The sequence below is a fragment of the Nanorana parkeri genome, unplaced genomic scaffold (assembly GCF_000935625.1).
Source record: "Nanorana parkeri isolate BGI_ZX_2015 unplaced genomic scaffold, ASM93562v1 scaffold2529, whole genome shotgun sequence".
NCBI lineage: Eukaryota > Metazoa > Chordata > Amphibia > Anura > Dicroglossidae > Nanorana > Nanorana parkeri.
In genome coordinates, this window is record NW_017308797.1 from 96,092 (window position 1) to 120,781 (window position 24,690).

The 24,690-nt window shown below is 44.1% G+C and overlaps 2 protein-coding genes and 1 long non-coding RNA gene across 3 annotated transcripts in view; all 3 read left to right on the forward strand.

The window, feature by feature from the left end:
• The first annotated feature begins 4,904 nt into the window (after window positions 1-4,904).
• LOC108801853 (gastrula zinc finger protein XlCGF57.1-like) lies at window positions 4,905-6,543 on the forward strand. The gene is made up of 2 exons (XM_018573768.1): window positions 4,905-4,956; window positions 5,273-6,543. Exons 1-2 carry the CDS (start codon window positions 4,905-4,907, stop codon window positions 6,505-6,507), a joined length of 1,287 nt encoding a protein of 428 aa, XP_018429270.1. The 3' UTR covers window positions 6,508-6,543.
• A 4,177-nt stretch (window positions 6,544-10,720) lies between these two features.
• On the forward strand, window positions 10,721-18,678 carry LOC108801855. Its single transcript, XR_001942174.1, has 3 exons — window positions 10,721-10,754; window positions 10,887-11,003; window positions 18,662-18,678. It is a non-coding gene; the product is annotated as an uncharacterized LOC108801855 (long non-coding RNA).
• A 1,745-nt stretch (window positions 18,679-20,423) lies between these two features.
• Window positions 20,424-24,690, forward strand: part of LOC108801854 (zinc finger protein 850-like) — a 15,683-nt gene continuing 11,416 nt past the window's right edge. Inside the window, exon 1 of the mRNA XM_018573769.1 lies at window positions 20,424-21,527. Coding sequence (XP_018429271.1) covers window positions 20,424-21,527 — 1,104 coding nt within the window. The remainder of the gene's footprint in view (window positions 21,528-24,690) is intronic.

A 24,690-nucleotide genomic window follows, 5' to 3' on the forward strand; every position in this document is an offset into this window, starting at 1 on the left:
GGGGAGGAGAGCTGTCAGAGAATGTAGCGTGGATGGGGGAGGAGAGCTGTCAGAGAATGTAGCGTGGATGGGGGAGGAGAGCTGTCAGAGAATGTAGCGTGGATGGGGGAGGAGAGCTGTCAGAGAATGTAGCGTGGATGGGGGAGGAGAGCTGTCAGAGAATGTAGCGTGGATGGGGGAGGAGAGCTGTCAGAGAATGTAGCGTGGATGGGGGAGGAGAGCTGTCAGAGAATGTAGCGTGGATGGGGGAGGAGAGCTGTCAGAGAATGTAGCGTGGATGGGGGAGGAGAGCTGTCAGAGAATGTAGCGTGGATGGGGGAGGAGAGCTGTCAGAGAATGTAGCGTGGATGGGGGAGGAGAGCTGTCAGAGAATGTAGCGTGGATGGGGGAGGAGAGCTGTCAGAGAATGTAGCGTGGATGGGGGAGGAGAGCTGTCAGAGAATGTAGCGTGGATGGGGGAGGAGAGCTGTCAGAGAATGTAGCGTGGATGGGGGAGGAGAGCTGTCAGAGAATGTAGCGTGGATGGGGGAGGAGAGCTGTCAGAGAATGTAGCGTGGATGGGGGAGGAGAGCTGTCAGAGAATGTAGCGTGGATGGGGGAGGAGAGCTGTCAGAGAATGTAGCGTGGATGGGGGAGGAGAGCTGTCAGAGAATGTAGCGTGGATGGGGGAGGAGAGCTGTCAGAGAATGTAGCGTGGATGGGGGAGGAGAGCTGTCAGAGAATGTAGCGTGGATGGGGGAGGAGAGCTGTCAGAGAATGTAGCGTGGATGGGGGAGGAGAGCTGTCAGAGAATGTAGCGTGGATGGGGGAGGAGAGCTGTCAGAGAATGTAGCGTGGATGGGGGAGGAGAGCTGTCAGAGAATGTAGCGTGGATGGGGGAGGAGAGCTGTCAGAGAATGTAGCGTGGATGGGGGAGGAGAGCTGTCAGAGAATGTAGCGTGGATGGGGGAGGAGAGCTGTCAGAGAATGTAGCGTGGATGGGGGAGGAGAGCTGTCAGAGAATGTAGCGTGGATGGGGGAGGAGAGCTGTCAGAGAATGTAGCGTGGATGGGGGAGGAGAGCTGTCAGAGAATGTAGCGTGGATGGGGGAGGAGAGCTGTCAGAGAATGTAGCGTGGATGGGGGAGGAGAGCTGTCAGAGAATGTAGCGTGGATGGGGGAGGAGAGCTGTCAGAGAATGTAGCGTGGATGGGGGAGGAGAGCTGTCAGAGAATGTAGCGTGGATGGGGGAGGAGAGCTGTCAGAGAATGTAGCGTGGATGGGGGAGGAGAGCTGTCAGAGAATGTAGCGTGGATGGGGGAGGAGAGCTGTCAGAGAATGTAGCGTGGATGGGGGAGGAGAGCTGTCAGAGAATGTAGCGTGGATGGGGGAGGAGAGCTGTCAGAGAATGTAGCGTGGATGGGGGAGGAGAGCTGTCAGAGAATGTAGCGTGGATGGGGGAGGAGAGCTGTCAGAGAATGTAGCGTGGATGGGGGAGGAGAGCTGTCAGAGAATGTAGCGTGGATGGGGGAGGAGAGCTGTCAGAGAATGTAGGGTGGATGGTGGGGGAGAGCTGTCAGAGAATGTAGTGTATGTGACTAGAATCCTCTCAGAATGGGCCAGGGTAGGGATGGGTCGAAGGACCAGTGCTTCAGAAGGGTTCTTGTGTAAGGTGATATTATGGATAGAGCGTATGCTTACTTAGCCACAGGATGTCCACCCAATCTGTAGCAAGGTGCCCAAATCAGAGCATGCCCGAAAACAGTTTGGTGAGTAGGAAGGGATACATTTTGTAATGACGGGCGGAAGTATAATATCAACGGAAAAGTACTTTGTAAGAGTTCTCCACCAACACAATCCTAGAGGAGCGTGCCACAGATGACCAAACATCCTGCCAATCCTCAGGGGGTAACCCAACTCTTCATGCCACCTACTCTGTTACGTCATCACTGAGGATACAGAAGGGGAGGTTATGGAGGATACAGAAGGGAATAAGACCAGGAGCATAGGGAGTATGGCGGCAGCAACGCTTCTAAGGAGTAGTAGAGCGCAGAGAAGGATGACCTTTTGATAGGGAGCGGATGTAATGTTGTAGTCGGAGGTGTCTATAGTGCTCGCGGAAGGGTATATTATGGGAGGCCCGAAAATTGCTGAAAGGATCTGTCCCCCGTGAGAGAAAATCAAGACTGGACATCTGTAAATCTGTGATTGGACCACCAAGAGAATTGGGAGGGATCGGTGTCCCCAGATAGAAATAGAGGGTAAATGAGAAGAGGTCAACTTTCCTGAATGTTTAATACTATCCGGAACCTTGAGGGAGTGGCCGAGAATTGGCTTGAGGTTGGAGGAGCAACTGGATGGTGGCAACCAGATAAGAAAGTGGGATTCGGTGACTATGGATAAGATCCAAAGACGGCCATTGGGGAAGCTCAAGTGAGGAATGAAGAAGAGCTAAGGAAGCCATGTTGGCTGCCAGGTAGAACAAGAACTCCGAGACCTCCCTTATTATGATACAGGATTTATATAGCGCCAACAGTGTGCGCAGCGCTTTACAATATAAGGAAGACATTACAATCACAATACAATTCAAGAGAAGATGGTAAGGAGGGCCCTGCCCCTGAGGGCTTACGATCTAAAAGAGGAGGGGCCAGTGATACATGAGGAGGTAGCTGTATGGGGATGAAGTATTTGAGAATGTGATGGTTCAGTGGTTAGGTGGAGGTGGGATCGGCTTCCCTGAAGAGATGAGTCTTAAGGGATCGCTTAAAGGCAGTCAGAGTGGGAGATAGACAGACAGGTTGGGGTAAAGAGTTCCAATGAATGGGGGGAGACTCTAGAGAAGTCCTGGAGGTGAGCATGGGAGGGGTTGACAAGGGAGCTAGAGAGCTCAGTTTTTGAAAGATTGAGTTTTAAGAAGTGTTGTGACATCCAGACGGATATGTCAGATAGTAGATTAGTGACAAAGGATTTCGAGCCATCGAGAACTCGTTGGTTACGTCTTGGGTTTGAGTTGCCCCAGATGAAAGGTAATATGTTGTGCCGGAGGATTCGGAGCACATGACTCGGGAGCGGGAGGACACGAAATTCATATAGATGCTTAGTTACATGGCATCCTTCCTATTCAAGAAGTGTGATGGTGACCCCACCATGTAAGAAGTCCGATTTCTTATTGATGATCGTAATAGTAATGTAAGTTCCCGATATACATCACATTATAATATTATGATGTCATAGTTCTCTTCTCCGTTTTCCCTTCTTCACTTTCACGTTCATGAATATTAAACCATCAATATCTTTTTTTATGGTGAGGATTATAACGGAGATATCATTTGTGTGTAGTCATGGAGGTAACATCGGAGGAATGAGCACGGGGCAACGGGTATAAAATGAGGAAACACGATGTGGACTAAAGTAGTCATCTTTAACTCAAGGTGCCGAACTCCTTTATTGTGATGACAGGAAGTGATGTCTGATGCTAACAGGAAGTGATGTCAAGTATAAACAGGAAGTTCCAGGGGAGAGGTGCAGTAGGAGGAAGTAGAGAGGAGACATTGCTGGAACTGGCAGCAGAGGAGGTAAGAAGATATTATTTGATATTTACACACAGTAACCCATGTCATGTCCGTCCTCCATATGCACCATGACATCTTCGCTCTCCGTCAGAATCTGCCTCCCATATATAAGGATACATCCTAAATGTAGAGCCATTTATCCAACTGTCCATCCAGAGCCGCCATTTATAGACCAGATACATCCTAAATATAGAGCCATTTATCCAACTGTCCATCCAGAGCCGCCATTTATAGACCGGATACATCCTAAATATAGAGCCATTTATCCAACTGTCCAGATCATCCTCAGTTTATTATCCGTCTACAGAGAGAAGCGTTCTCTATGGATCACATGACCACATCAACGAGGATGGGAAAAGGTGAATGTCGAGTGCCTGCGAGGATATTGGACCTCACCCTGGAGATCATCTACCTGCTGACCGGAGAGGTGAGGAGGATTCTCGGGACGTAATTATAACACATCACTGCCAACCTCTAACGGGACAGGAGGATTCTGGGAAGTCTGAGGTGATATTTGTTACTCTTTCTCTTTACACAGGAACATAATATAGTCAGGAAAATATCTGGTGAGCCATTTACACCCAGCAGATGTCTTCACAGGACGTCACCCATCACAAAGCCTCCATCTCACTGCCTGACCACAGAGGAAAAATGTGCCAAGAAGATTCTAGAAGTCACCCAGAAGATCATCGAGCTGCTGACAGGAGAGGTGAGCGGTGCCGGGAATTCTGGGACATGGTCCAGGAACAGACTAGGAGTGTGTCTGGGTGGTGACTGTATCATTGTGTGTGTCAGGTTCCTATAAGGTGTCAGGATGTCTCTGTCTATTTCTCCATGGAGGAGTGGGAGTATCTAGAAGGACACCGGGATCTCTACAAGGACGTCGTGATGGAGAGTGAGCCGCCCCTCACATCACCGGGTAAGAGGAGAGAGCAGTACGGAGGGTCCACCTAGATCCCCCATCATCTGATACACACATAACCCCTAGATCTCCCGTCATCTTATACACACATAGAAACAATGTATTCAGTCAGTGTGTGTGTTTCCTACAGATGGATCCAGTAAGAGGAACCCCCCAGAGAGATGTCCCCGTCCTCTGTATTCCCGGGATTCCACCCAGGAAGATCTCACCGTCCCTCACCATGATCAGGTAGATGGGACTCAGCATGTAGACCTAACAATGTATTCTAAGCTGTGAGAGGACTTTTTTTTATTTAATCTCTTCTTCTTATAAATTTATTTTATCATCTTTGGGGTTTAGGATGAAGAACTGAAAGACATCAAAGTTGAGGTGAAAGAGGAAGAAGAAGAGACATTGGTGGGAGGAGCTCAGCAGTCTATGGAGGAGTGGGAGATGATGATGAAGAAGAGTAACCAGGAGGAATATTCTCTACATATGGACACAAGTAAGTCATAAACACTGATCTGCATAGAGAAGCTTAGGGACCCCGTGATGTTTTTGCTCAGTCCCAGATAAGAATTATATTAGCATGTGTGTGTTTCCTACAGATGGATCCAGTAAGAGGAACCCCCCAGAGAGATGTCCCCGTCCTCTGTATTCCCGGGATTCCACACAGGAAGATCACAGCTATGCACATCAGGTAGATGTAACTGGGCATGTAGACCTAAAAATCTATACCAAGCTATGAGAGGAAATCTTCTATGTGATCACTTGTTCCTTTTTATAAATGTATTTTATCATCTTTGGGGTTTAGGGTGAAGAACTGAAAGACATCAGGCAAGGACTTCTCAGACACCAGAGAGCCCACACAGGACAATATCGTTTTTCCTGTTCAGAATGCGGAAAATGTTTCGATGATAGAACAAAGCTCCTTAGACACCACAGAATGCACACAGGCGAACGTCCTTTTTCCTGCTCAGAGTGTGGGAAACGTTTTGCTCAGAAAGAAAACCTTGTTATACACCAGAGAATTCACACAGGTGAACGTCCTTTTTCCTGTTCAGAGTGTGGAAAACGTTTCATTGAGAAAAGGATACTTATTAGACACCAGAAACTCCACACAGGTGAGCGTCCTTTTTCCTGCTCAGAGTGTGGTAAACGTTACACAGAAAACGGACGGCTTCTAAGACACCAAAGAATTCACACAGCTGAATTTCTGGTTTCCTGTTCAGAGTGTGGGAAAAGTTTCATTGACAAAGGAAGACTGCTTAAACATCAGAGAATTCACACAGAAGTGCGTCCTTTTACATGTTTAGAGTGTGGAAAGGGTTTTGCTCTGCAGATGGACCTTTTTCAACATCAAAAAATTCACACAGGTGAACAACCTTTTTCCTGTTCAGAGTGCGGGAAACGTTTCCGTGAGAAAGCACAACTTTGTAAACACCAGAGAATTCACACAGGTGAACGTCCTTTTTCCTGTTTAGAGTGTGGGAAAAGTTACATTGACAAAGGAAAACTTCGTACACACCAGAGAATTCACACCGGTGAGCACTGTTTTTTCTGCTCAGAGTGTGGAAAACGTTTCACCCAGAAGAGGGACTTTATTATGCACCAAAGAAGTCACACAGGTGAACGTCCTTTTTCTTGTTCAGAGTGTGAGAAAAGTTTTACTGATAAAAGAACACTAAATAGACACCAGAGAATTCACACAGATGAGCGTCCTTTTTCTTGTTCAGATTGTGGGAAGTCTTTCACTGGCAAAGGAAAACTTCTTAGTCATCAGAAAATCCACTCAAGTAAGTATTCTTTTTCCTGTTCAGAGTGTGGGAAATGTTACGCTGAGAAGGCAAAGCTTCTTAGACATCAGAGAGTACACACAGGTGAGAACTGTTTTGTCTGTCCAGAGTGTGGAAAACGCTTCACCGAGAATGGGGAGTTTATTATACACCAAAGAATTCATACAGGTGAACGTCCTTTTTCTTGTTCAGAGTGTGGCAAAACTTTCACTGATAAAAGAGTACTTAATAGACACCAGAAACTTCACTCTGCTGAATGACCGGTTTCCTGTTCGGAAGGCGGGAAAAGTCTTTGTGACAAAGGAAGACTGCATAGACACGAGAAGTCACACAATTGAGCGTCCTTTTTAGTGTTTAGAGTGTAGGAAAAGTTTTGCTCACAAGACTGACCTTTCTATATACTTCAAAGAATTCTCACACGTGAACAAGGCGTTCACGTGTTCAGAGTGTGGTAAAAGTTAAATTGAGAAAGGAAATCTTCTTAGACAACAGAGAATTCACCACACCGAGCGTCCTTTTTCTTCTGTTAAATGTGGCAACTGTTTTACTCAGCAAGATGATCTTTTTATACTCCAGACAACTCACACAAGTGAGCGTCCATTTTCCTGTTCAGAGTGCAGAACATGTTTTACTCACAAACAGAAGTCAAACAGCTGAACGTCCTTTCTCATGTTTAATGTGCGAGAAATTTTTCACCCCAAAATGAAACCATCACACCCCAGTTTATGCAGCAGTTTGGGCTTCCAAATTCCTGGGATGGTGGGGGGAGAGATGTCAGAGAATGTAGTGTGGATGGTGGAGGAGAGCTGTCAGAGAATGTAGTGTAGATGGTGGAGGAGAGATGTCAGAGAATGTAGTGTGGATGGTGGGGGAGAGCTGTCAGAGAATGTAGTGTAGATGGTGGAGGAGAGATGTCAGAGAATGTAGTGTGGATGGTAGGGGAGAGCTGTCAGAGAATGTAGTGTGGATGGTGGGAGGAGAGCTGTCAGAGAATGTAGTGTGGATGGTGGGGGGAGAGCTGTCAGAGAATGTAGTGTGGATGGTGGAGGAGAGCTGTCGGAGAATGTAGTGAGGAGAGCGGTCGGAGAATGTAGTGTGGATGGTGGGGGGAGATCTGTCAGAGAATGTAGTGTGGATGGTGGGAGGAGAGCTGTCGGAGAATGTAGTGTGGATGATTTTTCACATTATCTTCAGTTTTTTGCCACTTTTCTGAGTTTCATTTATTTATAAATAATAAAACACTATTAAATATTTATTTATTTTCCGTTTGGTTGGATTTTCACTATTGTATCACACTCATAATAAAGAAGACCTATTTTGATGTATAACACTGACCCACACACATGGCTGGAATATTAGACCCGTTCCCGGGTATATCTGACCGGCTGTTACCAAAATTGCCGCCAATTTTTCCCTATCAGCTATAGTTTGTGAGATACAGCCTGAATGCCATATACTGCTCTTCACTCCGGTCGCCCGTCAAATATCGGGATATTTTAATGTGACGGGTTTTTTTAACCTCCTTGTGGCAAAAGAAAAGTGTAATACACTAAATCTACTTATTTCAAACCAAAAAAAAAAGGTTTATGATCCAAACATTCCAATCAGTTGACACAGAAGAAGCTCCTTTCGACTTCCGAATGCGGGATCTGCCAAGAGAATCCAGCATAGGGTTCCAACGGTAACCTGCCATCATGTGCGCATCCCATCCTCCTTGGTATCTGCCTTCCATTGTTTGTATGTCTCGGCGAACTCTTTCACCTTGCTCTTCGCTTAGGTCACCAAGGTTCTCGAAAATTATGGATTTCAACTCTCAGTTTACAGTCAAGCCCGTTGAAATGAAAGAGGATCTCCTCTACTAATTGAGTGTAGTTGTCGGCCTTCTTGTTGCCAAGGAGGTTTTTCACAAGAACAAATGAAGACCAGGCTCAAGATTGGACTTCATTCATTGGTTCTATGAAATGTCGGTCATTTATAAGCGATCTGATTTGTAGACCATAGAAAATTCCGGCTTTGGGTTTTCCATGGTAAGTCCAGGTCATTGATTTATTCATGGCACAAACCATCTTTATTCAAAGCCTTTGTAGATTGTTTCATCAAGCCTAGTGGTGGCGGGATGAGGCTATCCCGTGTTACCAAAGGTGCATTGATCACATTTGTTTCTCCAACCACCATATCCTCCCAAGGAGGCCAATCTTCTCTTACCCAATGCTCATGATTGGCTTTACTGTCCCAAAGCCGTTGAAAGCTAGGACACTTTGTTGACCAAGAAAAAAGTGAACCATTTTCAAGTCTACCTAATGCTCATGTGTAGCTATACTGTCCCAAAGCCATAGAAAGCTAGGACATTTTGTGTGGCCAAGAAGAAAATGGACCATCTTCAAGTCTACCTAATGCTCATGTTTGGCTCTACTGTCCCAAAGCCATAGAAACTAGGACACTTTGTTGACCAGGAAGATAATGAACCATCTTCAAGTCTACCCAATGATTATTTGTGTCTCTACTGCCCCAAAGCCATAGAAAGCTAGGACACTTTCTGTAGCCACTTGGTTCAATTTCTTCTTGGTCAACAATCTTCAAGTCTATCTCTCTACTGCCCCAAAGCCATAGAAAGCTAGGACACTTTCTGTAGCCACTTTGTTGACCAAGAAGAAATTGAACCATCTTCAAGTCTACCTAATGCTCATGTTTGGCTCTACTGCCCCAAAGCCATAGAAAGCTAGGCTACTGCCCCAAACAAGAAGATAATGAACCATCTTCAACATGAAATATAATGCTCATGTTTGGCTCTACTGTCCCAAAGCCATAGAAAGCGAGGACACTTTGTGTACCTTCTTTGTTGACCAAGAAGATATTGAACCATCTTCAAGTCTACCTAATGCTCATGTTTGGCTCTACTGCCCCAAAGCCATAGAAAGCTAGGACATTTTGTGTAGCCACTTTGTTGACCAAGAAGATAATGAACCATCTTCAAGTCTACCCAATGATTATTTGTGTCTCTACTGCCCCAAAGCCATAGAAAGCTAGGACACTTTGTGTAGCCACTTTTTTGACCAAGAAGAAATTGAACCATCTTCAAGTCTACACTTTCTGTAGCCACTCTGTTGACCAAGAAGATAATGAACCATCTTCAAGTCTACCCCAATCCTCCATTATTTTTTGAACACTAGAGAGATGGCCTTGTACTCTTCTTTCATGGTGGTGGAGTGACCGAGTGCAATGGAGACACATTTGTTGCCGTTGTTTACAAGAACCCATTTCAAACCACGTTTCGAACCGTCGATTAAAGGGCGCCACTCACTTGGCTTATACTTACCCTTTAGAATCCAATGTTTCCGATCTACAATAACAGTTAGAAGTCCGTACACACCCTCACTATATCTGCCGACTTGTACGCAAAAACACAAACTAGGGAACAGGAGATCAGTAAGATCTTTGCAAAAAATGTCTAAGAAAAGATATAAATTTGGCCAAATCTAAGAAACTAGAGCCGAGGAAGTCTACATAATGCAATTTTCTGAATCAGAGCCCGAAATAAACCCCAAAAATCCTGAAAAGCACGGAACCAAGAAAAATGATTTTTTTCTGATTGGCAGCAGACAGGAAGTGATGTAGAATGCTGACAGGAAGTGATGTCAAGTATAAATAGGAAGTTCCAGGTCAGAGGGGAAATCGGGAGGAAGTAGAGAAGAGACATTGTTGGAATTGGCAGCAGAGGAGGTAATGAGATGTAAATTTGTATTTACACCCAGTAACCCCCCGTAAGGTAAGATTTAATTCTTAATTTGATGCTTCTTATCTCAAGATGATAGAAGGTAAAACATGTTGAGGGCTACAGAACCATTTATCCGATTGTCCATCTAGAGCCGCCATTTATGGACCAGATACATCCTAAATATAGAGCCATTTATCCAACTGTCCATCCAGAGCCGCCATTTATAGAACTGATACATCCTAAATATAGAACCATTTATCCAACTGTCCATCCAGAGCCGCCATTTATAGACCAGATACATCCTAAATATAGAACCATTTATCCAACTGTCCATCCAGAGCCGCCATTTATAGACCGGATACATCCTAAATATAGAACCATTTATCCAACTGTCCATCCAGAGCTGCCATTTATAGACCGGATACATCCTAAATATAGAGCCATTTATCCAACTGTCCATCCAGAGCCGCCATTTATAGACCAGATACATCCTAAATATAGAGCCATTTATCCAACCGTCCATCCAGAGCCGCCGGTTTATAGTCCACATACAGTCAGTGAAATGAATGAGACTTCTAATAGAAAAAAAGAAGTCTGAGGCGTAAGAACTTTGGAGAATATTTTTCATCCCTGAACAATCCAGATCATTCTCAGTTAATTATCTGTCTACAGAGAGAAGCGTCGTGTAAAGATCACATGACCACATCAACGAGGATGGGAAAAGGTGAATGCCGAGTGCCTGAGAGGATATTGGACCTCACCCTGGAGATCATCTACCTGCTGACCGGAGAGGTGAGGAGGATTCTGGGAGGTCACATTAAATTAGACATATCTGTATTTAAAACACATCACTGCTAACCTCTAACGGGAGAGGAGGATTCTGGGAAATCTGAGGTGATAATTGTTATTTATCTTTTTACACAGGAACATAACGTAGTCAAGAAAATATCTGGTGAGCCATTAACACCCAGCAGATGTCTTCACAGGACATCACCCATCACCGAGCCTCCACCTCACCGCCTGACCACAGAGGTAAAATGTGTCAAAAATATACTAGAAGTCACCGAGAAGATCATCGAGCTGCTGACAGGAGAGGTGAGCGGTGCCGGGAATTCTGGGACATGATCCAGGAACAGACAAGGGGTGTGTCTGGGTGGTGACTGTATCATTGTGTGTGTCAGGTTCCTATAAGGTGTCAGGATGTCTCTGTCTATTTCTCCATGGAGGAGTGGGAGTATCTAGAAGAACACCGGGATCTCTACAAGGACGTGGTGATGGAGAATGCCCCGCCCCTCACATCACCGGGTAAGAGGAGAGAGCAGTACGGAGGGTCCACCTAGATCCCCCATCATCTGATACACACATAGAAACAATGTATTCAGTCAGTGTGTGTGTTTCCTACAGATGGATCCAGTAAGAGGAACCCACCAGAGAGATGTCCCCGTCCTCTGTATTCCCAGAATTCCACCCAGGAACATCACACCGCCCCTCACCATGATCAGGTAGATGGAACTCAGCATGTGGACCTAAAATGTGTTCTAAGCTATGAGAGGACATTGTTCTATGTGTTAATTTTTATAAATGTGTTCTATCATTTTTGGTGTTTTAGGGTGAAGAACTGAAACACATCAAAGTTGAGATTAAAGAAGAAGAAGAAGAGACGTTGGTGAGTGGAGCTCAGCAGTCTATGGAGGAGGGGGAGATGATGATAAGTAACCAGGAGGAATCTTCTCTACATATCGACAAATGTAAGTAGTAAACACTAAATTCAAAAACATGTCACATTTTCTTTTTCGTTCTATGAGTATAAAGTAACATTCCGAACAAATGAGGAGGAGATACTGTACACCATATGAAGGTCCATCTCCATTCCTCAATATAACGTCATGTGCCCTACAAAATGTCCATTCCTCAATATATTATGATTACATCCAATCCCGTGTCGGAGATCTGAGATCTTGTCGTGTTCCTCACCAGCATATATGACTCCTATATACAGACATGAAGACTTCTGATCACATTGATTGACATGTTGCTCTCCAACAGATGGACGCTGTGTGCGGAATATGAACACCTCAGAGGGAGATCTTATTCCATCTCCAGATTCTACGGAAGATAACAGATCCGCTCAATATTCTCCGAGAACAAATTCCTCGAGTCACAATCTACATCACAGACATTACTATTTGGGAAGATCGATGGATCCCTCCAATCCCGAGGAACCTTCTGATCATTCGCATCACATGACTTCAGATATCCATCTAAAACCTCACAATGTGGAGAGATCAACAGATCCATCTACTGCCAAGGAATCTTCTGTAAGCCACGAAGGAGTTCAACATGTAGACCATTTATTGTCGTGTTCAGTGTGCGGGAAAACCTTCACTAAAAACAGAGCATTTCTTAGACACCAGAGAGCCCACACAGAACATCGTTTTTCCTGTTCAGAGTGTGGGAAAAGTTTCATTGATAAAGCAAAACTTCTTAGGCACTCTAGAATGCACACAGGTGAGCGCCCTTTTTCCTGTTTAGAGTGTGGGAAACGTTTTGCTCAGAAAGAAAACCTTGTTATACACCAAAGAAATCACACAGGTGAACGTCCTTTTTCCTGTTCAGAGTGTGGGAAACGTTTCATTGAGAGAAGGATACTTCTTAGACACCAGAAGCTCCACACAGGTGAACGTCCTTTTGCCTGTTCCGAGTGTGGGAAAAATTACACAGAAAAAGGAAGGCTTCTTAGACACCAGAAAGTTCACACAGGTGATCCCTCTTTGGTCTGTTTAGAGTGAGGAAAATGTGTTGCTTATGAAGGGGACCTCACTATACAAAGAATTCACACAGGTAAGCGTCCTTTTTTCCTGTTCAGAGTGTGGGAAATGTTTCTTCGGAAAAAAGAAATCTTAGACAGCAGAGAATCCACACGGGTCAGCGTGTTTATACATGCTCAGTGAGCAGGAAATGTTTCATCGAGAAAGGAAAACTTCTTAGAGAAGCAACTCCGTTGAATGGCCTTTATCCTGTTCAGAGTGCGGCAAATGTTTCGCTCAGAAAGGGGACTTTACTATGCATTAGAGAATTGACACACATAAGCGCTCTTTTACCTCTTCATAGTATGGGAAATGTTTCCATGAGAAAGTTACACTTCTTGGACATCTGAAATTTCACACAGATTAATGTCCTTGTTCATGTTGGGGAATGTGGGAAAGGTTTAACTGACAAAGGAAACCATAGACCACAGGGAATTCACACAGATGAGCAAGCTTTTTCTCTCTTTTGAGTGTGGGAAATGTTTCTGCAAGCAAGCAAAACTTATACACCAAAAATGTCACACAAACACGCACCCCTTCTAATGTTCAAGACCTTCTTGGACACTCGATTACTTCTCAGCATACAGTTGGTCTAGCATCCAATCCCTTGTTCAGCATGCAAGAAATGTTTTTCTCTGAAACGTCCACTACTTAAAAATAAAAGATTTACTGTGGATTAATATCTTTTTCCTGTTCAGAGTGTGGAAAATGTTTCTCTAGGAATAAAAATTCACACATAGAGAAAAGTAAGGTATTAAACTTAAATAAACCATTTTCTGTGGAATACTATCTTCTACTGTACACCATATGAAAGGTCCATCTCCATTCCTCAATATAATGTCATGTGACCAACACATGAGGAGGAGATACTGTACACCATATGAAAGGTCCATCTCCATTCCTCAATATAATGTCATGTGACCAACACATGAGGAGGAGATACTGTACACCATATGAAGGTCCATCTCCATTCCTCAATATAACGTCATGTCCCAACAAATGAGGAGGAGATACTGTACACCATATGAAGGTCCATCTCCATTCCTCAATATAACGTCATGTGACCAACAAATGAGGAGGAGATACTGTACACCATATGAAGGTCCATCTCCATTCCTCAATATAACGTCATGTGACCAACAAATAAGGAGGAGATACTGTACACCATATGAAGGTCCATCTCCATTCCTCAATATAACGTCATGTGACCAACAAATGAGGAGGAGATACTGTACACCATATGAAGGTCCATCTCCATTCCTCAATATAACGTCATGTGACCAACAAATGAGGAGGAGATACTGTACACCATATGAAGGTCCATCTCCATTCCTCAATATAACGTCATGTGACCAACAAATGAGGAGGAGATACTGTACACCATATGAAGGTCCATCTCCATTCCTCAATATAACGTCATGTGACCAACAAATGAGGAGGAGATACTGTACACCATATGAAGGTCCATCTCCATTCCTCAATATAACGTCATGTGACCAACAAATAAGGAGGAGATACTGTACACCATATGAAGGTCCATCTCCATTCCTCAATATAACGTCATGTGACCAACAAATGAGGAGGAGATACTGTACACCATATGAAGGTCCATCTCCATTCCTCAATATAACGTCATGTGACCAACAAATGAGGAGGAGATACTGTACACCATATGAAGGTCCATCTCCATTCCTCAATATAACGTCATGTGACCAACAAATGAGGAGGAGATACTGTACACCATATGAAGGTCCATCTCCATTCCTCAATATAACGTCATGTGACCAACAAATGAGGAGGAGATACTGTACACCATATGAAGGTCCATCTCCATTCCTCAATATAACGTCATGTGACCAACAAATAAGGAGGAGATACTGTACACCATATGAAGGTCCATCTCCATTCCTCAATATAACGTCATGTGACCAACAAATGAGGAGGAGATACTGTACACCATATGAAGGTCCATCTCCATTCCTCAATATAACGTCATGTGACCAACAAATGAGGAGGAGATACTGTACACCATATGAAGGTCCATCTCCATTCCTCAATATAACGTCATGTGACCAACAAATGAGGAGGAGATACTGTACACCATATGAAGGTCCATCTCCATTCCTCAATATAACGTCATGTGACCAACAAATGAGGAGGAGATACTGTACACCATATGAAGGTCCATCTCCATTCCTCAATATAACGTCATGTGACCAACAAATGAGGAGGAGATACTGTACACCATATGAAGGTCCATCTCCATTCCTCAATATAACGTCATGTGACCAACAAATGAGGAGGAGATACTGTACACCATATGAAGGTCCATCTCCATTCCTCAATATAACGTCATGTGACCAACAAATGAGGAGGAGATACTGTACACCATATGAAGGTCCATCTCCATTCCTCAATATAACGTCATGTGACCAACACATGAGGAGGAGATACTGTACACCATATGAAAGGTCAATCTCCATTCCTCAATATAATGTCATGTGACCAACACATGAGGAGGAGATACTGTACACCATATGAAAGGTCCATCTCCATTCCTCAATATAAAGTCATGTGACCAACAAATGAGGAGGAGATACTGTACACCATATGAAGGTCCATCTCCATTCCTCAATATAACGTCATGTCCCAACAAATGAGGAGGAGATACTGTACACCATATGAAGGTCCATCTCCATTCCTCAATATAACGTCATGTGACCAACAAATGAGGAGGAGATACTGTACACCATATGAAGGTCCATCTCCATTCCCCAATATAACGTCATGTGACCAACAAATGAGGAGGAGATACTGTACACCATATGAAGGTCCATCTCCATTCCTCAATATAACGTCATGTACACGAGGGGAGAGCGGTAAGATAGAACAGAGTGATGTACATTGAGTATATTGGGGGATCTGGTGAAATTATTTGTGGTTGTGGTGGCAATAAATCATATTGATCCTTAAAGGAACATGGCTGGTAATAACAATGTGGTAATACAAGGGCATTATGAGGGGCAACACAGTGGAACATGCGACCACAGAAGGGGAACCAAGGTGGGCAACAGCAGACAAGACAATACGAAGACAATTGTACAATAAATGATCAATGATAATCAGATGAGAGGTGTACACGCTTCCATTCTACGTCCATCCCGGCGGTGGATTCCTTTAGCAGTGACTCTTGCAAACCGCCGTTCAATCTGCGGCGAGAAATTGTCTAATATTACGATTTTGTGCCTTGATACTTTTTGTTCTTTTCTTTTTGTAGTTTCACAATATTTATGAATAATATTCCACTATTAATATCATCGTTTCCGTTATTGTTTGTTCTTCGTCGGATTTCATTGGTTGTATCAATTTCATACCACAAAGGAAGGAAAAAGTCCAATTTTTGACCATGATATGAACAGCAATTTAATAAAATGAAAGATATATCAATTCCGTATATCGTACACGGTATATAAATGATATTATAATATTACAATTCTCATATTAAACCCTCAATATCTTTATTTTTTGGTCTGGATTATATGCGTGTGTAGATGTCTCTTCTCCTTGAGGGCCAGAAATATGGCCAACAGTTCCCTGTCTCCGATCTGGTAATTGTACTCCACTGGATATAACTTTTTGGAATGGAACCCACGAGGGTGTAAGGCAGTGGTTCTCAACCTGTGGGTCGCGGCCTACAGTTGAAGGGGTCCCCAGATGCCTTGTGCTGCTCTAGGTAAGAGGCTCCTCAGCCTCCTCCTAGCGCAGCCTTGCCAGTTCTCCTAGATGGCGCTGCAGCAGCAGTGGCCAGAGAGGATCAGAGAGAGGGAGCAGGCAGGAGTGAGGGGAGGTGAGTGCTTGATCACCACAGAGCCCGCACTGGGCACCACAGAGCCCGCACAGGACGCCAACAGAGAGTCCCACTAGCCACCTGAGAGCCCGCAGAGCCTCCCGAGAGCCCACACAGATACTAGTATTGGTGCATCCCTACATTTTACGGTTGGGGGGTCACCACAACTTGGCAAATGTTACCAAGGGGTCCCGGCCCTAGAAAGGTTGAGAACCACTGGTGTAAGGGACCATCTGGAGTACGATGTTGAGACAGGAGGGCACCTACTCCTGTCTCAGACGTCATGGATGTGACATAATAGAAGAATGGTCCACGAGGCAACGAGCAAAATGATGAAACTGCTGTATTTCTATAGATACAAAGTGGGGGCTCGCTTTTTGTGAGACAGGAAGTGATAAGAGATGCCAACAGGAAGTAAATGTAAACTCAGGAAGTGATGTAAGGTGCAGACAGGAAGTAGACAGGAGACATCGGTGGAAGTGGCACCAGAGGAGGTAATACGATATTATTTTATATGTACATCCAGTAATTCCTCGTCCCACGTAAAATTTGGCGCAACCTGTTTAGCACATTCAACAATCCGATGGTCAGTTGCATTACAATTGATCGGATCAGGTTTGAACTAGCACTATAGGTTGCTGGAATGACCAGACATAGAACGAGACTGGGTCTACAACCATAATAGAAGTCACCTATTTCGAAGCCACGCAGGGTCCCTTCTTCTGGGCGACATATTATCGATTGGGTCTCCAACCACGTATCAGTGGGATCCTTGAAGGAGGACGTCTCTTCCACGGGAAAGGCCGTAGACTTGGTGGGATCTCGTAGGGTCCACCAGTGGAGAAGTGAACCATTTTGTTTGCCGATACAGAAAACGGCGAATGATTGGGAATAGAGAAGGATTATGATGGGACTTCTCCAACCGTTGTAGATGAAACAGTTGACAGAATTTTATATGAGTGTTTTTGAACTTGCCCTCAAGATCGTGGATGGTAATCTCAAAAGAGATCCTTGTAATACCCTTTTAAACTAATCAATTCCCGACCCTTCCGAGATGCTTTCAGACCTCGGGGTTGAGCTTGTCCTCAAGATCGTGGATCTTTGTGATCCTTCTAATTCCCTCTTAAACTAACTGATACATGACCTCCCAAGATGCTTTCAGACATTGGGGTTGAACTTGACCTCAAGATCGTGGATCTTTTTGATACCCTTTTAAACTAATCAATTCCCAACCCTTCCGATATGCTTTCAGACCTCAGGTTTGAGCTTGTCCTCAAGATCGTGGATGTTAATTTCAAAATAGATCCTTGTAATACCCTTTTAAACTCAGCAATTCCCGACCTCCCAAGATGCTTTCAGACCTCGGGTTTGCGATTCACCTCAAGATCGTGGATCTTTTGTGATCCTTGTATTACCTTTTTAAACTAACCATTACATGACCCCCCAAAATGGTTTCAGACCTCGGGTTTCTGTATAACCCTGGTGGATACAATTTCTGTAACAAGACCTTGGAAAAAAACCTTAGTATCCCTCTCTACAACTATAACCAAAATCTTCTCGATCATGGCCTACAAAAAACTAGCCAGCCTTGTAAAGCATGATAGCCAGGCAGTGTGTGAGAGGCTATAGAACCGTGAATATGTTTTCTATAACGTTAGATGGGGTCCAAACCAGGACTCTTGCAGAGGTGTCTCGGTAAGGTGGTGGACATCTGACCTTACTTAGATTTGGAGTATATGGTGGTCCTTCGTAAATTTGTTGGACATTTACAGAGCTGCACTTCATTGTTTTTCTTTTCTAGATGATCAATAGAGTTATTTGTTCCTGGACTGAGTTTGATTATTCACCCAAAAATTAACCGCTTGGTGAATGTATTGCCCAATACGCAAAGGCTACATACCATTGTAACTATCTATCAACTATCTCTCGCGCAGACAACAATAACTGATGACCCATTGACACCCAGGAATCCCACGAGGTGTCTTCCTCAAGCATCACCCATAACAGTTCTTCCACCTCACTGCCTAACGACAGAAGTAAACCAGGCCAAGAAGATTCTAGAGGTCACCAAGAAGATCATTGAGCTAGGGTAAGCAGTACGGGGAATTCTGGGACCTTATCTTGTTATACTTCTAGAAAATATTCTAGAAGTCACCAAGAAGATCATTGAGCTGCTGATGGGAGCGGTGCCGGGAATTCTGGGACATTATAACAGACAGGATGTGTCTGGATGGTGACTGTATCATTGTGTGTGTCAGGTTCCTATAAGGTGTCAGGATGTCTCTGTCTATTTCTCCATGGAGGAGTGGGAGTATCTAGAAGGACACCGGGATCTCGGGATCTCTACAAGGACGTCGAGATGGAGAATGAGCCGCCCCTCACATCACCGGGTAAGAGGAGAGAGCAGTACGGAGGGTCCACCTAGATCCCCCATCATCTGAGACACACATAGAAACAATGTATTCAGTCAGTGTGTGTGTTTCCTACAGATGGATCCAGTAAGAGGAACCCACCAGAGAGATGTCTCCGTCCTCTGTATTCCCGGGATTCCACACAGAAAGATCTCACCATCCCCCACCATGATCAGGTAGATAGATGGAACCCAAAGCTTCTCTAACCTGTATGAGAATTATACTTATCTCATAAGTCTCAGCCTACTGGTGGTCACATTTTAAAGATGTCTTCCTATCATTCTGTTGGTTTAGCTTGAAGAACAGATGTATATAAAAGTGGAAGCTCAAGAGCAAGAAGAGGAGACGTCTGTGATGGGTTATCAGCAGACTACAGAGGGGGTTGGGATCATGGTGACAATCAAACAGGAGGAACCTTCTTTAGATATCAGCACGGGTGAGTGATGAACACTAAATACAGAAACTATTCTGGTATATGGTCTAAGGATCTGTAGACCTTCAAGTTAGATGATCTCTACAAGGACGTGGTGATGGAGAGTGAGCCGCCCCTCACATCACCGGGTAAGAGGAGAGAGCAGTACGGAGGGTCCACCTAGATCCCCCATCATCTGATACACACATAGAAACAATGTATTCAGTCAGTGTGTGTGTTTCCTACAGATGGATCCAGTAAGAGGAACCCACCAGAGAGATGTCCCCGTCCTCTGTATTCCCGGGATTCCACACAGGAAGATCTCACCCTCCCTCACCATGATCAGGTAGGTGGGACTGAACTTGTAGATCTAAAAAACAATTCTAAGCCACGAGAGACTTATTTTTTATATCTCTTCTTCCTATAAATGTGTTCTATCATCTTTGGGGTTTAGGGTGAAGAACTGGAAGACATGAAAGTTGAGGTTAAAGAGGAAGAAGAAGAGACGTTGGTGAGTGGAGCTCAGCAGTCTATGGAGGAGGGGGAGATGATTGTGAAGAGTAAACAGGAGGAATCTTCTCTACATATGGACACAAGTAAGTCATAAACACTGATCTGCATAGAGAAGCTTAGGGACCCCGTGATGTTGTTGCTCAGTCCCAGATAAGATTTATATTATGTTGACGAGGGGGGAGGGGAGGAACCAGAGAAGGCAAAATATATATGACTCCTATATACAGACATGAAGACTTCTGATCACATTGATTGACATGTTGCTCTCCAACAGATGGACGCTGTGTGCGGAAAATGAACACCTCAGAGGGAGATCTTATTCCATCTCCAGATTCTACGGAAGATAACAGATCCGCTCAATATTCTCCGAGAACAAATTCCTCGAGTCACAATCTACATCACAGACATTACCATTTGGGAAGATCGATGGATCCTTCCAATCCCGAGGAACCTTCTGATCATTCGCATCACATGACTTCAGATATCCATCTAAAACCTCACAATGTGGAGAGATCAACAGATCCATCTACTGCCAAGGAATCTTCTTTAAACCACGAAGGAGTTCAAAAAGTAGACACTCCGTTAACATGCTCAGAGTGCGGGAAAAGTTTTTCTGTGAAAGCAAGTCTTCTTCGGCACCAGAAAATTCACAAGGGCGAGCGGCCTTATTCCTGCTCAGAGTGCGGGAAAAGCTTCTCTTGGAAAGAAAGTCTTCTTAAGCACCAGAGAATTCACACAGGCGAGCGGCCCTTTTCATGTTCAAAGTGCGGGAAATGTTTCTCTTGGAAAGAAAGTCTTCTCAAGCACCAGAAACTTCACACGGGCGAGCGTCCTTTTTCATGTTCACTGTGTGGGAAGTGTTTCTCTTGGAAAGAGAGCCTTCTTAAACACCAGAGAGTTCATGTAGGGGCACGTCCTTTTTCTTGTTCAGAGTGTGGGAAATGTTTCAGCGAGAAAGGAAGTCTTCATACACACCAGAGAATTCACACGGGTGAGCGTCCCTTTTCCTGCTCGGAGTGCGGGAAATGTTACATTCAGAAAAGTAACCTTCTTAAACACCAGAAAAGTCACACAAGCGGGTGTCCTTTTTCCTGTTCAGAATGCAAAAAATGTTTCTCTCAAAAAGGGAAGCTTGTGACACACCAGAAAACTCACAAGTGCGAGCGTCCCTATTCTTGTTCAGAGTGTGGGAAGTGTTTTACTGGAAAAAGAAGTCTTCTTATACACCATAGAATTCACACAGGTGAGCGTCCCTATGCTTGTTCAGAGTGTGGGAAAAGTTTTACCGGTAAAGAGAGTCTTCTGGCACACCACCGAAGTCACACGGGCGAGCGTCCCTATTCATGTTCAGAGTGTGGGAAACGTTTTTCTGGAAAAGGAAGTCTTCTTGCACACCAGAGAATTCACACAGGGGAACGTCCTTATGCATGTCCGGAGTGCGGGAAGGGTTTCGCTCAGAAAGGAAACTTTCTTGACCACCAGAGAATTCACACAGGTGAGCGTCCTTATTCGTGTTTAAAGTGCGGGAAATGTTTCTCCAGGAAAGGAGACCTTGTTAGACACCAGAGAACTCACATGAGGGAGCCTCTTGATTCATGCTAAGAGTGTATGAAGGAAAATGAACTAGATTTCAGAATTCACACAACCGCTGAAGATGTTAAATAAAACTATAAATAAGCATATCACAAAATACATGTTTGTCACCAATAATTATGTACCACATATCACAGATGCAACCATAAAAACATGTCCATATTATGCCGTATATGCGACCACTATTAAATCCTTAATGTCATGAATATAAAAACAAAACTGGCTAAATATAAAAAATCATAATTCCCAAACCTACATAATAAAAATAAATAAATAACTGGATACCTCTAATATGGTTTTTGAGTTCTTGTGCTTTTGTGGCTTTCCTCCGGGCACTCCTGTTTCTTCCCGCAAAAATAAGCTGGTAGGTTAACTGGCCCTGGGATGTCTGCGTGCGTGTATGTATGCATGTGAGAGAGGGACCTTAGATTGTAAGCTCTGTCAGGGCGGGGACTGATGTGAATGTGCAACTATGTAAACGCGTGCATTAGTCTTCTGCGTTATGTGAACACGTGTAATATACAATGACACACAAATGTAAATCAATCATTTAGTAGTTTACAATGAAGACAATCAACAACCATATTGAGATCTATTGGATATAATGTGTCAGGTAAATCGATCCATTTTGCCTTACTGCCATTTTATTCTCCTCCTCCTTCTTCCCTTTCTTCTCCTTTTCATTCTCATTCTCCTTTTTTTTACTTCTTCTCATTCTCCTCTTTCTACTCCTCCTCTTTCTACTCCTCCTTCTCCTCTTTCTACTCCTTCCCTCTTTTTCTACTCCTCCTTCCCCTTCTCCTCTTTCTACTCCTCCTCTTTCTACTCCTTCTCTTCTTTCTACTCCTCCTTCCCCTTCTCCTCTTTCTACTCCTTCTCCTCTTTCTACTCCTCCTTCCCCTTCTCCTCTTTCTACTCCTCCTCCTCTTCTTTCTACACCTCCTTCCCCTTCTCCTCTTTCTACTCCTCATTCTCCTCTTTCTACTCCTCCTTCTCCTCTTTCTACTCCTCTTTCCCCTTCTGCTCTTTCTACTCCTTCCCCTTTTTTCTACTCCTTCTCATTCACCTCTTTCTACTCCTTCTTCCCCTTCTCCTCTTTCTACTTCGCATTCTCCTTTTTCTACTCCTCTTTCCCTCTTTTTCTACTCCTCCTTCCCCTTCTCCTCTTTCTACTCCTTCCCCTCTTTTTCTACTCCTCCTTCCCCTTCTCCTCTTTCTACTCCTCATTCTCCTTTTTCTACTCCTTCTCCTCTTTCTACTCCTCTTTCTACTCATCCTTCTCATTCTCCTCTTTCTACTCCTTCCCCTTCTCCTCTTTCTACTCCTCCTTCCCCTTCTCCTCTTTCTACTCCTCCTCTTCTTTCTACACCTCCTTCCCCTTCTCTTTCTACTGTTTCTACTCCTCTTCCTCATTCTCCTCTTTCTTCCCCTTCTCCTCTTTCTACTCCTCATTCTCCTCTTTCTACTCCTCCTTCCCCTTCTCCCCTTTCTACTCCTCCTCTTCTTCTACACCTCCTTCTATTTCTACTACTCCTCATTCTACTCCTCCTTCTCCTCTTTCTACTCCTCCTTCCCCTTCTCCTCTTTCTACTCCTCCTTCCCCTTCTCCTCTTTCTACTCCTCCTTCTCCTCTTCCTACTTCTCATTCTCCTTTTTCTACTTCTCCTGCATTCTCCTTTTTCTACTTCTCATTCTCCTCTTTCTTCTTCCTCTTCTACTTCTTCCTTCCTCCTCCGTCCCTGTTTCAAATCCTGGCCCGGTCACTATCTGCATGGAGTTTGCATGTTCTCCCTGTGCTTGTCTGGGTTTCCGCCCACACTCCAAAGACATGCTGGAAGCTTAATTGGCCCTTGACTAAAATTGGCCCTCCATGTATGTATGTGAGATAGGGACTTTAGATTGCAAGCTCCTTGTGGGCGGGGACTGATGTGAATGTGTAAATTGTGGGCACGATATAAATCCATGTGATAAACAATAAGGTCTACCAGCGCACCTGGAAAGCACGTTTCACATGGTGGAGGGCAAGGAATTTATATCCCGGGAGGTACTTCATGGGATGAATTTTGTCATGTCTCCAGTCTGGTCTGGACCAACATTTGGCCTAGAGAACAATCAAGGGTCAAATCTCTGCCTTCTTCTTTTCCTTCTTCCCTTTCTTCTACTCCTCATTCTCCTATTACTACTTCTTCTCCTTTCTTCTTCTCCTACTTCTCATTCTCCTTCTTCTCATCTTCCTCTTTCTCCTTCTTCTCATCTTCCTCTTTCTTCTCATTGTCCTTCTCATCTTCCTCTTTCTTCTTCTCATTCTCCTTCTCATCTTCCTCTTTCTTCTCATTCTCCTTCTTCTCATCTTCCTCTTTCTTCTCATTCTCCTTCTTCTCATCTTCCTCTTTCTTCTCATTCTCCTTCTTCTCATCTTCCTCTTTCTTCTTCTCATTCTCCTTCTTCTCATCTTCCTCTTTCTTCTTCTCATTCTCCTTCTTCTCATCTTCCTCTTTCTTCTTCTCATTCTCCTTCTTCTCATCTTCCTCTTTCTTCTTCTCATTCTCCTTCTTCTCATCTTCCTCTTTCTTCTTCTCATTCTCCTTCTTCTCATTCTCCTCTTTCTTCTTCTTCTCATTCTCCTTCTTCTCATCTTCCTCTTTCTTCTTCTCATTCTCCTTCTTCTCATCTTCCTCTTTCTTCTTCTCATTCTCCTTCTTCTCATCTTCCTCTTTCTTCTTCTTCTCATTCTCCTTCTTCTCATCTTCCTCTTTCTTCTTCTCATTCTCCTTCTTCTCATCTTCCTCTTTCTTCTTCTCATTCTCCTTCTTCTCATCTTCCTCTTTCTTCTTCTCATTCTCCTTCTTCTCATCTTCCTCTTTCTTCTTCTTCTCATTCTCCTTCTTCTCATCTTCCTCTTTCTTCTTCTCATTCTCCTTCTTCTCATTCTCCTCTTTCTTCTTCTTCTACGCCTTCTCCATACAGTGAGCACTACGTGGGATCTCAGCCTGGTTCTCTCGGTTCTCTGGATACCATCCTTTGAAGATCCCTGGCATAGTCCTCTGTCTAATCTCAAGCACAAGGTAATGTAAAACCCGCCAAGGAGAGAGACAGTCTCACTCTCTCTGTGGCGGGCTTATTGTTGTTTGATGAACCTCGGTGG